Source organism: Oxyura jamaicensis, chromosome 1 (genome assembly GCF_011077185.1).
Source record: "Oxyura jamaicensis isolate SHBP4307 breed ruddy duck chromosome 1, BPBGC_Ojam_1.0, whole genome shotgun sequence".
Lineage (NCBI taxonomy): Eukaryota > Metazoa > Chordata > Aves > Anseriformes > Anatidae > Oxyura > Oxyura jamaicensis.
The window spans coordinates 17,042,222-17,056,107 of record NC_048893.1 but is presented as its reverse complement, the minus strand read 5'-3'; the positions used below and the strand labels follow the sequence as shown (position 1 = coordinate 17,056,107).

Below are 13,886 nucleotides of genomic sequence, written 5' to 3'. Positions count from 1 at the left end.
ACGTTTAGAAACATATTCCTAGTGCAAAATCAATATTGTTTATTGAAAATGGAGGTTCATCCTACATAAATCTGCTTTTCATTTGTAAAGAAAGTATTTAGACAATGGAGAAAAGTGTACTATAAAATGAGGCTTATGCTTATTCTAAAAGCAGTCAGAATCATTCTCTAAAAGGGACATTCTGGGAAAACGAAAATCCAGAATTAGTAGAAGCCCAACATATACGTGAACAGTTGCTCATACTTTATCATTATGTATTTAACAGAAAACCAAAAAACATTTTAAGTGATACCTCAAAACCCCTTTAAGATATATATATATATATGTTTATATATTTAAGTGCATATTGAATTTAAACACAAGTAAGAAGTACCAATGTAATAATCAGGCTTGAAAAAGTAGAGTTTGGTAGATATTTTGACAGTGCTTGTGGAAGCTATTGTGGCTTCACTTGTGGAAGCTATTCTTCCTTTGTTAGCTTTACAGGCTCAGACAGTCATGCAAACCTCCAATGTGTTGTTTCACTATTAGTCATCTTAAATCAGAGTTCAAGAAAAAAAAAAAAAAGTCTTTTCACCATTTATTCTTTCATTATCTGCAGTTGATTTAAAAGGAGTCTTTTCAGCTGCTTATACACAATAAATCCTCATCTTGTGTACTTAAACCTGTACAAAATGCTTGTTTTCAGGATATAAGCATTATGATCATTTTCCTGGAATAATATCAACTGATAATATATGCAGATTTTATGTACATTAAGCAACAGTTTTTTCTTTCTGTCTGATTACACTTCCAATAACAGCTTCTTTCAATGTATGGAAGTTGTGGGGAACTGGGGGTCAGCCTCTTCTCACAGCTGACTAGTGATAGGACTAGAGGGAATGGCTTCAGGTTGCACCAGGGGAGGTTTTGGTTGGAAATTAGGAGACATTTCTTCTCAGAAAGAGTATTCAGGCATTGGAATGGGTTGCCCAGGGAAGTGGCAGAGCCACTGTCCCTGGGGATATATAAGGGTGCTTAGGGACATAGTTTAGGAGGTGACAGTGATAGTAGGGGGATGGTTGGACCATCCCCTTGAAGATCTTGAAGGTCTTTTCCAACCTTAGTGATTCTATGATCCTATGGAAGCAAGTGCATTTTTTTTGTTGTTACCATGGTATTTTATCGAGCTAAGTGTTGTAATGGTCAATAAACTGCCTGGCTGAGATTCCAACAGTGCCAGTATGTCTATGTGCAGCAATGTATAGTTAGCCAAACATACATTCCATACATCAGCTTTTCCAGTATCTCAACTAAAGTACTACCAACGTAGGGAACGGTTTATAACAGCTTTAATTCCTCAACTAAGAGGGTTCTTGCATTATGCAAGTATGGATTTGAAAGTTCTTGCTTTCATTATTCTCCTCACCAGCAGTAATGTTTCAAACCCAGGGGCCTCGGGGAAAGACGCTAGAGAGAAAAGGCTGGACACACAAACCACTACCTGAAAGCAAGTTCTGAATTCAGCTCAGCTTTCTTTAAATGATTTGCAGCCATAGATACATCTAATGCCCTATAAAACAATAAAGGTATTTATCATACAGTCCCAGAAAGAACGAACTGCTGTTATCAATATTTAAAGTGTTCTCCTATGACATTGCAGGAAAGCCACAGAAGAAAAAAATATTACATTTATTTACTGATCAAAGTATTCCTCAGTAAAACAAAATTACTCTTCTCAAAGATTCCAGACAAGTTCTAAGATATTTCAAATGGTGCAAAACTAAAATTGATGATTCAAAGTATCATGTAGCTTAATTGTATCTGTATACGTGTGTTTATCCAATCAATCAATCCCAGGATGAAGGTAAGATGAAAAAACAATCAACATACAAACAAGCTGAAGTCACATGCTTTTATTTTATTTTTTTAAAGAGTTGAATTTTCTCCAGCAGTTGTCTGTCACACAGCTTTGATTTGAAAGGCTCACTGTTGACTTTTAAAGAAACACTGTTAAAGTCAGAACATTCAAGGTAAAATCTAGGTTCCAGTTCTTATCAGCATATCAACAATAACAATTTAATTTTCTCATTTTTTTTTAAATGCACTTTTTTTTCCTTCTAAGGTTTCCATATTTCCTTCTCTGGAAGAAAATTCATGGATTGTCTTTCTTCTTCAAGAAAAAAAAAGAAAGAAGAGATCTGGGAAATAAACATATTTTGCTACGTTCAGATACAATGCTACATCTTAAATATAAATATGTGCATTTATAGAAGTATACACAGTCCCCAAGAAGTACCAGAAAAGCATGAGAAGAATAAAACAAAGCAAAATAACAACATAAAGTGAGTTGAAAGCATACTTTAGAAACACTGCTCTTCAACGCAGGTCTGAAGTTTTCACTCCATATGCTTTATATGACAAATGAGATTATTTGAGAGTGAAAGTATATCCTTCCTCAAGAGCTCAGTTCTATCATATCTTTTGCTTTAATGTAATTTTAACGTAATTTAGAATGCCAGAACAGAAAAATAAAATCTAATTTTAGATTTATTATATTCTCTGTGCATTATTAACACTGCCAGTTTACTAAATTCTAATATGGTATATACATGCAGAATGATCACAGAGTTTATAATTGGGCTCAGAGAACATGATGCATGTGAAAGAAAAACAACCAAGCCCAATTCTCAAATCTCTGCAGGGCTAGCAGTGGGGAGAAAAAGCCTCTACACATAAATCAAGTTAATTTTTTTGATAAGTCACTAGCAAGCCAACGTGATTCACATAGCTGTATTTGTCACACCTAGTAATAGACAAAGCACTTCAGAAAGCGGAAAGACAAATAGTTGGGCCAATTCACCTGACCCTAGTTAAGAAAAATAAAGCAAAATTGAAAAACGTAGAAAAGTTATTATTGGAACTATATGCCAACACAGAGCACTAAATTCTAAAAGAAGTTCTCAGGAAGGAAATGGGCATCAGTTATTACAAGCAGCAAAAGGAAAGGCAGTGAAATACACCTTAGAGTGCATTCTCAATAAAGTGGGAAATGTTTTCTTGATTTTTACAATATTGGTCTATGATGGAGATGACAGATATAGAAGTTTCAGGGGCTTACTCAAGGTAGTTCATTTTTGTTTGCATCTTATATTAAGACTTCAAGAGGAAAAGATTACCTTCAGTCTGTGAAATTCGGGATTCTCAAGCACATCCCTTTCGTCTATATAGATATAAATTATCTGAGAAAACATTAAGCAATGATTCTTAGTGTAACATATGCTCAATATGATATCAGTCTTATAAAGGTAATGTAATATTTGTACCAAAGAATATATTGGCTTGCCTATATTTCTGTCAAATGTCAAAATACAAAAAGATAAGGATTACGCTGTTTCACAGAAATAGCTTTTGAAATGCCACCAATTCAAGCATTATAAATTGTTTTCAAACTAATTCCTTGGAATTGTGTCTGAAACACCTCAAATCCATTCATTGTAACTACAAGTGGCAGTTTATGCAACTTGTTATCACCCTGAGAGTCTGCAGCAACACTTTACAGAACTCTACAAAAACATGGGAAAAGGAGCCCATGTAACACCATTAACTGCTAAAAAGTCTCTTCAGTAAGGCATTCTCAATGAGATTATATTAAAAATAATGATGTTTACAGAGAGGATTAAGGTAGGGATATCTAGCTATACATGAAGCAAAACCAGCTTTGCGCTGCTGTTAGACAAAAAATGTCAATGAACAAAGTACTGTGAACATATACACCATGGAAAAAGACAAAAAAAATAGCAAATAGCAAAAAATACATTCCTTGGTTGAATGATCCCCTCAAAAGAATGACAACAAAACTCTCCAGACAGAATTATTTACACTGAAGAATGTAGAATTGGAGGAACCACTCTGGTAGAGCCTAATTGGTTGGGCCAACATCCCTGGATGTATTTAAAAGATGTTTAGAAGTAGAGATTTGTGATATGGTTTAGTGGAGGACTTGATAGTGTTAGGTCATAGGTTGGACTAGGTAATCTTGGAGGTCTCTTCCAACCTAAATGATTCTGTGATTCCATACACAAGATAATAACATACATAAACTTCTTTCATAAATAGCTTTTCGTTCCCAGGTCAAAGGAGAGAAGGAAGGGCAGGAGGAGTTGAGGTGGTGGCACTTCAGTGCTGTTCTTTCATTCAAGGCATGCATTTCTAATCTTCTTTGTCCCTGCAACATATATATATATATATATATATATATATTTTTTTTTTACACACATGCATATACACACACACTGTTCATCTCCATTTTCTTAACTCATTTACACTGCCTGCTAGTGAATCATACTATAAAAGGTTGCAAAGTGCAAAATCATTTAATATTATTTTCTATGGAACGGGCCTAAAAATGAGAAAAACAGAACAGTGAAGTCTATAAACTTTGGTACATTGGTCTAAATTTCACCTAGTTTCCAGCTCTGGGAAGAAAGAGTATTTTTAGAGTGCTTAGAATGTGAAAACACTGGCAATAAATCTGGAGAATTTACAGTAAGACAAAACACATTGCAAAAAAAAAAAAGTTCAGGATACAAGCTGTTTGCAAAGATGTCATCAGAAAATCCCAGTAATTTATGCCAACTACATCTTTGAATTTGTAAAAATCCATTGCTGCAGTAGTTCAGAATCTTGACCTACAGTCTGCATGAATCTTTATCAAAGTTTTTCTACACTTTTTTTTTTTCCAGAAATATTGAGACAGTTACTTAAAATTAAGTATCTAAACATTAAGTGGGGGCCTAGAAAATAACAAACAATATTCTAAAGATTCTGTCATGAAGGACAGGATTCATCTGATAACATGTATGCTAAGATCTGAGCAAGTTGTCTTGCTTTATCATCAAAAACCTACTGCAGTTTGAGGTAAATGGTGCTATGGAAAGGTATCTAAAACAGGGCACACAAAGCACTGTAAAAATGTCTGTTTCCATTGACTTTAAAAGGAGACTGTGGTAAAGGCAGTTGACTATACTGCAGAAATCTTAATTAAGGAAAGATCAGTCTTATTCAAAGAGAATCATGTGTGTTTGCCACTTCTTTTAACCCAACAGGATCTGATTTCCAGAACATGTGTTAGGCTATCAGCTCTAGTTAGAAAAAAAATAAACAGGAGGCCATCCATGGAAGTTCTTTAAATGATATCTTAAAAAGATCGTTAACTGCCTGTTAGGATCTATAAGGACATGCTAGGTCAAATGCCTTATAGGAGGCAATTTCAGGACTACTACCACTTTTAAATAACATTCAGTGAGAACAATTTCTAAAGCCTCTTAGTTTTATTTTAAATATTGATGTGCTTTTTTACTGTGCGTGCAAATGCATAAATGCTTCTATACTCTCATCTCAAAGTGAATGTTCAATAAAGTGCTACTAATAGTGTGTACTGAAAGAGCTCTAGAACAGCCTGGTGTTATTTTTCACTAAAATAATTTTCAGGATGAACTAATATAGTAATCTGAGTTAAATTCAGCAAATAATTTTAGATTTTTATAATTCAAACCTATATCCAGACCTACTTTGGAATGCGTTCACTCAAAAAAGAAGAGTCGCATTTCCTTCACGTAATACAAAGGAGAAGTGTATATTCAAGGTTTAATTTCATATAAAGTCCATTTTGATTCAATAAAAAGAGAAAACTAAATCCTTTCAGTAACAACAGAGAATGCTGTCAGTAACACATGACCTCTCACAATGTCTGTTATGCTCACATGTAGGTTAGTTTAAAGGGAAGTAACAAGAAGTACCAGAAGTCACTGGTCCCACAGCATTTTTATATTTCTGCCTACAACTGAACCACTTAAAGCAAAGTGCATAAGCTTAGCTTAGACTCACTTCTACCATTTGGCTTAACTGTTTTGCAAAACTTCCCACTAGTGCAGTTAAGTGGAAAAAAAAAAAAAAAAAAACACTAAGAGGGATTTAAAGTATTGAAAACGATGCAGACATTTGGGGTTAACAGTATCTCACATTGTCAGAGCATCATCTCTTAGAACCCATTTGTCAATATTGATGTCCTACGATAATCAGGAAAAAAAAAAAGTCCTAAGAGCTAGGGTGAAAGCCACTGTAAGTTACAAGCACACAATACAAATTCCCTTTTATTTTTTGATAACTTTTGAAACCAAACTTTCTGGTTTTCCCCATACCTGGCAATTTCTGTAAGTTTCTGTAAGAATTAAGGGCCTTTCTCTCCTTGATGTTATAGCTTTGTTACCAAACAGAACCAGTGGATTCTAACCCTGTACTTGAGTAGAGCTAGTCATTGCAGTTCTACTCTGCAATCCAAGAAAAATCAAGAATCAGCCCAATCAACATAATTTGCTGTTTGCAATGTTAACAGTCTCTTTGGCATACTGCTCTGGGCTTTTGTTCAGTCTTTGGCACACAAAATGCAAACAGGCCACATCTGTTAACAGTGCTCAGGAATTAACCTCTACACACAACAAACAAGAACTAAAGACAGAGGCAGCCCCTGTTCTGGACCCTCAAAACACTAAGCAGAACAATGGTGTCATATCTCAAATTTCTCAGATTGCTACCATATCTCAAATTGCTACTTTCAGTGACAGGCACAGACAGAAGGAAGCTTTATTTTGCCAGGTATACAATCCTAAAAATAGGATAGGATTCCACCCTATTACCCCATTCTCCTGTTAGAAGAGCAGGAGCTGACAGTGGTGGAAGGATTAGTTAGTTGAAAGCACATGTTAACTCAAGCTACAAGAGAGTGAAGTGAAGAATAAGTCATATCAATTTACAGTCTTTAAGGGAATGGTAACCACAAGAAAAATAGCAGAAAAAGGTCTCTAGGAATTTGTAGATGTTTTCTCCAACAGCAGCACATTATTTGGCAAAATAATATTTTGTTTGGAGAGAAGTAACTTCCTTATTGGTTCACTGGGCCACAGGCACTTAAAGAAGTGCTGGGAGATGCAAGACATGGAATGATGTTGAGTAATAAACTGTTACTCAGGAAAAAAAAAAAGGCAAGATACTTTCCTGTTGTCTGAGAGCAATCGAGCATTTGAAGAAAGGTGTCAAAAGAAACAGACTATCCAAAGTCTAAAATAAGACATAAGCCATGAAGTCTTTAGATCATTATTTGAATGCACAACCCTCCACAATTATACCTGCGACTCCTGTACTGTAGTTAAAGTCCATTCATTGGCAAATACACACAAGATCTTTGAAATAAGCCTCTACAACAACAACAAAAGAAAAGGAAAATGCACTCTAAGTATGGTCCATATATTTCCAAATTGTCACTACACTATTTGTAGAGCTGACATAAAAGTATAGCTCTCTGAAGATATGGCTTCCCAAAGCTTCTACAATAAGCAGGCTTGCAGTGCTACTTCCCTTTAAACAGATCAAACATGACAAATCCTCAGCCCAAGGGCAGAACAATACTCCTGGGTCAAATATGAGCCTACATGTGAAAACTTTCTTTTGAGCTTAGCAACAAAGAATATGCAGACCAGGAAGGTTATGGTTAATCACCACTATCTAGATTTTACTATGCATTTTACACTCCCATCTATAGTTCAGTATCCAACTGCATTTTTGAATTACTGACAACATTCAAGGCATAACTTTGATGAGTATGTATTTGCTGTGTCAGACGCTAGGCTAGTTGTTTCACATAAGAACCTTACGTTTAGAGTATTCAGTAAGAAAGCAGTAGACCTAAAATAAATTACATCTGAAAACTAAGAGATTTCATACCTCCTGCATCTAGAAGAGAATGAGTGGGAGAACACCCCAGACTAATCTCAGTGAAGGACTCACTAGTTCTTCTTCAGTAGTCACTAAGCAAAAAGGAAAGATCAACAGGGCCCCAAGTGAAAGAATCTCTCTCATATTTGCACACTTGTCCAGAGCAAAGGGCCTCTACTGCATGCTCCAAGTACTGTTTTCATAGTATATCCTCTGAAAGATATAGCATATTGCATAAGGAGAGAGGAAAATAAATCTTGATCTCTCCTACAACCCTGCTGAAGGACATGGAGAATCCTATGATATGCATTCAATTAAAAATATCCCACTGTTTCTAGTTTTTCTGTTTCCAATTGTACCTACCCATATACTTGCACAAAAGTAGTAATTATCAGAATTCAAATATACTTGAGGAATTGTAAATATTGACTACTCAGCCTTCAAGGGTTTAATTCAATATTAGAATCTATAAAAATAGATTTATTTTGTTGATGCCAATAACCTTATGTAAAGGTCATCCGGGCAGATTACAGCACAACTGGTCAGACAACCTCAATGCCGGTTTGGTACTCACACTGACAAATAACGGTGTATTGTAGAGGCCATGAAGATTACAGCAAAGATTTTAACTTAAAATAAATAAATAGCTTTTTTTTTTAAAAAAAAAAAAAAAAAAAAAAAGGAGCAGTGAACACTTGATAAAGAAAAAATTTTAATATCTTGCTTTTATTATTTAATGTCACAAAAGATTAATTTTCATTTCTATACACCAACTAGACTGAAACAAAGTTTGAATTATTACTGTTGCTCTGTATGTCACATTAATTCTGAGTGCAGTTTTGGAAAAATACAAGCACAGTAATTCTTGTAGAAAAACTAATAAAACTACAGATCTGTTTTACAGATTTATTAATATTTTTCATTTGTAAAAAAAAAAAGTGATCTGAATGATATAGAATCAGTAATAAGAGCTGCAGCCCTTCATTCAGAGGTGACTTATTTGCAGTAGTCTTTGATTTCTAGACAGCAAGTAATTCCAGAACAGGGTGATGAAAAGGTATTTCTCAAGTGAGCATTGTCAACTCAACATATAACAATAGGATTTCAGTTTAGAATTTAGGGTGAGATTAATATATATGTATATTAAAGTAGAATTATCTTCATTTTGAATGGTACCAAAGTCTTTCAGATGTGTTTTTTTGTTTGTTTTTTTGTTGTTCTGTTTTTTAAATTTGTGCTAAGGGCTTGATTTATCAATAGTGTGAAGGAACTTACACTTTTAATGCACGACTGTATTGGTAAATGAAATATTCTGCATTTTGATAATAAAAGAAAAAAAAATCTAGAAGTTCATTACTTAGCATAAATACTGGGTCTCATATTGCTGTCTTCGAACCATAACATTTAAAACATGGAGGTGAACTTTCCAAGTACCACTTGGTTTTGATACTGCCTTTAAAAGTATTACTTTAATAGAACAACAAAGCTTATAACACCACAGGGGGGGTAATGTTCTATTCCCAATGCTTTCGAAACAGCACAAAATATGGAAAGCCAAAAGCTCATAACAGCCACAGCTTTAGTAAAGCTGAATCTTTTGTTGTTTAAAAAGTCATTTTTTACATATAAAAAGGACCTCTGTATTTTCAGCCAAGCTAACTGAATAAATGAACTAAAAATTTATTCTGAATCAAACACATCATTTGGATTTCTGATGTAGCATACAGCTGTGATATCACAGAAATTTTCCTTACTTTGGCTGAACTTTCTAACATGGAAAAAAAGCTGTAAAGCTCATCTACAAAAGAGGATAAAAAAATAAAAAATAAAAAAGGCAATTCAGTATACTTTCACAACATTAAGCCAGTAACTGAAAGAACTCATTTTAGGTACTTCTGTGCCGTCTGCTACTGACCATTAAACAAGTATGTCTGGGATTCAAAATTACCACAGCTCTGAATTGCAACTGAAAGTGTTCCCCCTTCTACCAGGATAGCCTTTCTAGACTATTTTTACATTTACTGATGCTTCTGGTAAGTAAACCAATTCCTTGGTAGCCACACAAGTGGACTTTGTATGTATATAAACATCCTAATTTACTACTTCACATTTGCCTTCCCTTGTTGAGAACCTACCAAATAGAACCAGGAGAATATTACATTTTATTTATCACTATAGCAACTAACCTAACTGATTTGATGCAGGTTTCTCTTCCACCATAGGATGGAGCCACTATCCCTCGGTATAATCTAAACATTTAAGAAAGAAAAAGTGATTTGACAAAGAACATAATTGTGCTTCAGAAACTGAAGTATAAATTAAAGTCTAATGGACTGTACACATACAGTTAGAAAGCTTGTTCTGGCTATCTGTTTAGCTATAAATTTGAACTCAGGAGTATGGTGTTTACTAGATGCTCCCAGTAATAGGGACAACTATTGAACATTCCCAGAAACAAAAGCTACACAAAGTAATTAGGGGAAGAAACATCTATATAACTGATTCTGGAATAAGCTTTGTCAGACAGTATATTAAAAACTAAAAAAGCAAGGTAGATCAAAGGTTTTATTTATAGAGCTATAATTAAAAAAAAAAAGTTCCTTTTTTTTTTTTTGGAGCTAAAGGGTTTGAGGTAAATATAGTAAAATGATACAGTGAGAGATAATCAGATATGAGATTCCTGCTATTACTTCAATAATATATATATATATATATATTTAGTAGAAGTCTGCTTTATATATGAAAAATAAGTCAGTATACCTCCATATACCTAAGTATAAGGTGTATAGAAAAATACAGAACACCTTACCTGGTCAGGTGGTTTTCCTTTACTTTATAAGACATACTGAAAAGCTGTTACTCTTAAAACGTAACTAGTTATAATTTCCCACATCCCTACTATGCTTTTTCTCAAAAAATAAGGCATCTAATGAAATAAAAGTTGAATAAGCATGAGGTGATTTTGAAAAGAATTCAAAAAATTTGCAGTACTACTTTACTTAGGAAGAGCTGCACTTTTTTTTTTTTTTTTGATTTTTTAGACATCCTCAGCCTTTCCACAGAGCAAAAAAAAGTTTTTGCAATTATTCAAATACTACAGCTAGATGAAATGTTCATGGTGCTTCATTAACATTTGGAATTGCAGTTGTCAAGTCAGTGAAACATTACATAAATGGTAAAGTGTTTTGACACTGCATATTTTAAGCTGCATGGTGTTTTTTTCAGCACTATATGGCATGAAGACCATACTACATGTTTCAGGAACACCAGCGTTGCTGGCTGAGAGAAGTAATTAGGAACTGGCCATTCAGACACATCAAAAATTGTCTTCATATTAGCAGCTAACATCTACATTGTTCAGCATCAGTAAATAATGCCAAAAATAAAGAACAAGATGTAACAATTCCAGTGAACAACTTCACTCCATAAAACAGAACATGTCAGACCTCTCATCGCTGAATAGAGGTGATCATTAAGGAGTCAGAGTTTATGGTTAACCCTTTCTGAGGATATGCTTATAGAAGATATATTCAGAGAACAATTCTTATAATCCCATAAATAGCCTAGGATTCTCCAGAGATTTGACACAAATTTAAGAAAATATTTTGCATTGCTATCATCCAGCTGAATTCCCTTTACACTTGCATCCTCTACTATGCTTATACTGAAACACTTATCTCTCAGTATGAATATAAATTCTTTTAAATCTACGTGTTGTTTGGTATAGCCTCCATATTAACACATTGAAAGTGGCATTATGTACAAAATGAAATTATTTAAGAGTGTGGCCTGTTTGATATGATTTTAAATGATAAGTATAATGCAAAATGTGTTAAATTACAAAAACTAATTACAAATTATGCTATTCCTTTTGGAATAAGCCTCTTTCACTGTTGTCAGTACAAGTCCCTGTAACATGTAAAGAAGTGAATTAGAGGTTTTATTGGGCAATTAAAATCTTGTAATTCAGGAAAAAAAAAAAAAAAAGAATTTGAGAAAATGATACAATTGGAGGCAATGGAGTAGAGGGTTAAGAAATGCAGCAGGCATGCTCCTGAAAACCAGAATTTGTTTCCTAGTCATCATAACCGTCACCTATTACAGCCCAACAAGACAAGCCTAGTGCAAAGTCTTTATGATACACAAAATGAAATGAATTAACACTATGGGAAAATTAGAGACCACATTCAACTCAGGTTGGGAAAATGCAGAGTAAATTCACTCTGGCATAGTTGTGCAGGCCCCTCCTGATAATTTTCATTTTTTATTATTGTAGCATATAATTTTTTTTTTTCTTATTCTTCCTGTTGAAGAATTCTCAACCTGGTACTATGGACAAACTTGCATTTCACAGACGTACAGACACTAATAGTATTTATATCACACAACTGCTTGAAAATTACACTTGCTGAGGAAAGAAAGAAAAAAAAAAATTTACAAAAAGTATTAATATTCCAGGTACTAGACTCTTACAGATTTATCGGTAAATCTGTGTGATTGACAGACAATCTACCAAGCCTGAAAAATAACATGCAAAACTCTACCAATAATCTATGAAACAGCTCTAAAACTAATAGCATAGGCTCACTAAACTACTGAGGATACACTTAGGAAGTTCCAGGGCTTGCTCCGGTGCACTTTCACCATTAGAGGATCATGATGATCCCAGTAATGTAAAGACATTTATCACTTGACTAAGTATGTTCTTCCTAAAGGAATTAACATCAGCAAAATAGCTCCTGTTGATGGAATGTGGCCTGGAGTAGGAGAGTGTGTGTGTGAAGCAGTGTGTGGAAGATCTGGTGCTATCTGATACCAAACAGAGAGCACTGGGTCACTGTTACTACAACTGAAGAGTTCATTCTTAAGATCCAGTAAGCATTCCTGTTTGGAGTGGAAATGCCACATCCACAACCTAAAGGCACCTCATGCTCCCAAGAAACAGCAGTGCTAAAGTGTTGGTCTCCCTGCTTTACCGTGGGGGGAGAAGGGTCGAGACAGTAAGCCTGATGCACAGTACCTATGCCTGTCAGCCTCAGACCTCGGCCTCTGCCAGAAGCATCACCTCAGACAGGAAGGGCGTGGATTTATGTCCAGGAAGAGCACCAGGACAAATATGTACTTACTGCAGTAAGCGATTAGTAGACTGGCCAGGATCATGATAGCCCAGAAAGTTGAGGACATGCTCGGCAAGGCGTTGGCATCTTTTCTACTGCTTCTCCTGGGAGCTGGAGCCATTGAAGCCACTTCCCCAGAGGGGGAGAAAGTCAAACAGTTTCACCAGCCAGCTCTCCACGGCCTTTCTCCACGCGTAATCCCAAAGGCAGGCATCTTCCAGAACCCCTCAGGAGCAACACGGTCCTGCTGCAGGTCCTCAGCAGCAACACGGTCCTGCTGCAGGAAGCATCTTGTTGCTAGAAAGCCAAGGCGCCTCTGAAGCACGCAGGACTTCGGTGCAGCGGCCGCAGCCAGGCTTTCCTCCTGCCGCTGTGTCAATGCTCACAAGCGTGCCGGGCTTTATACAAACTCAGACACCCGGCGTGATGCTGAGCTTTGAGGATGTCCCACAGAAGAGCTTTTTTTTTTTTTTTTTTTTTTTTTTCCCCTCTCCTCCTCCTTCCTCCTCCCTTCCTCGTAAATTTCCAGAAGTTGTCCCGCTAGCTTTTTTTCCCCCCTCCCCCGGGAGACGGGAATCTCCTCAAGGAGGGCCCCGGACCGAGGCGGGGCCGTGTGGGGCTGTGAGGGGCAGCCTCCCCCGCCACACCGCCCGCCCCACCGCCGCTTTAGGGCGCCCGCCGTCTCACGGCGCACGGCGCCATGGCCGCGGAGGGCCGAGGGCACCTGGGCGCCTGCCGCCGCCCTCCAGAGGGGCACGGCTCCGCCGGGCAGCTCCGCGGAGGGCCGAGGGAGATCCCCCGAAGGAGGATGAAGGAGGACGACGACGGCGGCGGCGGAGACGGGCGCTGCGTCCCCCCAGTGGCGAGCCCAGCCTGAGCCCCCCCTCCCCCCGCCCCCCCTCCGGCTGACTCCTGCGCTGGAGGCGCCCGGCCAGACACTTTTCAAGGGTCGGCGGGGGGGGGCGTCCTCCTCTCCGCGGCTACCGGCTCCGCTCGCAGGCTCTGCAGCTCGAGCAG

General features: G+C 36.8%; 1 protein-coding gene across 7 annotated transcripts in view; it reads right to left on the bottom strand.

Annotated features, from left to right (window-relative positions):
* TAFA5 (TAFA chemokine like family member 5) overlaps nt 1-13,020 on the bottom strand; it is a 448,316-nt gene extending 435,296 nt beyond the window's left edge. For all 7 annotated transcript variants that reach the window (XR_004747731.1, XR_004747732.1, XR_004747735.1 and 4 more), the window contains exon 1: nt 12,879-13,020. Coding sequence is in view for 1 of the 7 variants with exons in the window: in XM_035316002.1 (XP_035171893.1) it covers nt 12,879-12,990 (112 nt within the window). In the remaining 6 variants the exon portion in view is untranslated. The remainder of the gene's footprint in view (nt 1-12,878) is intronic.
* Between the last annotated feature and the right edge of the window lie 866 nt (nt 13,021-13,886).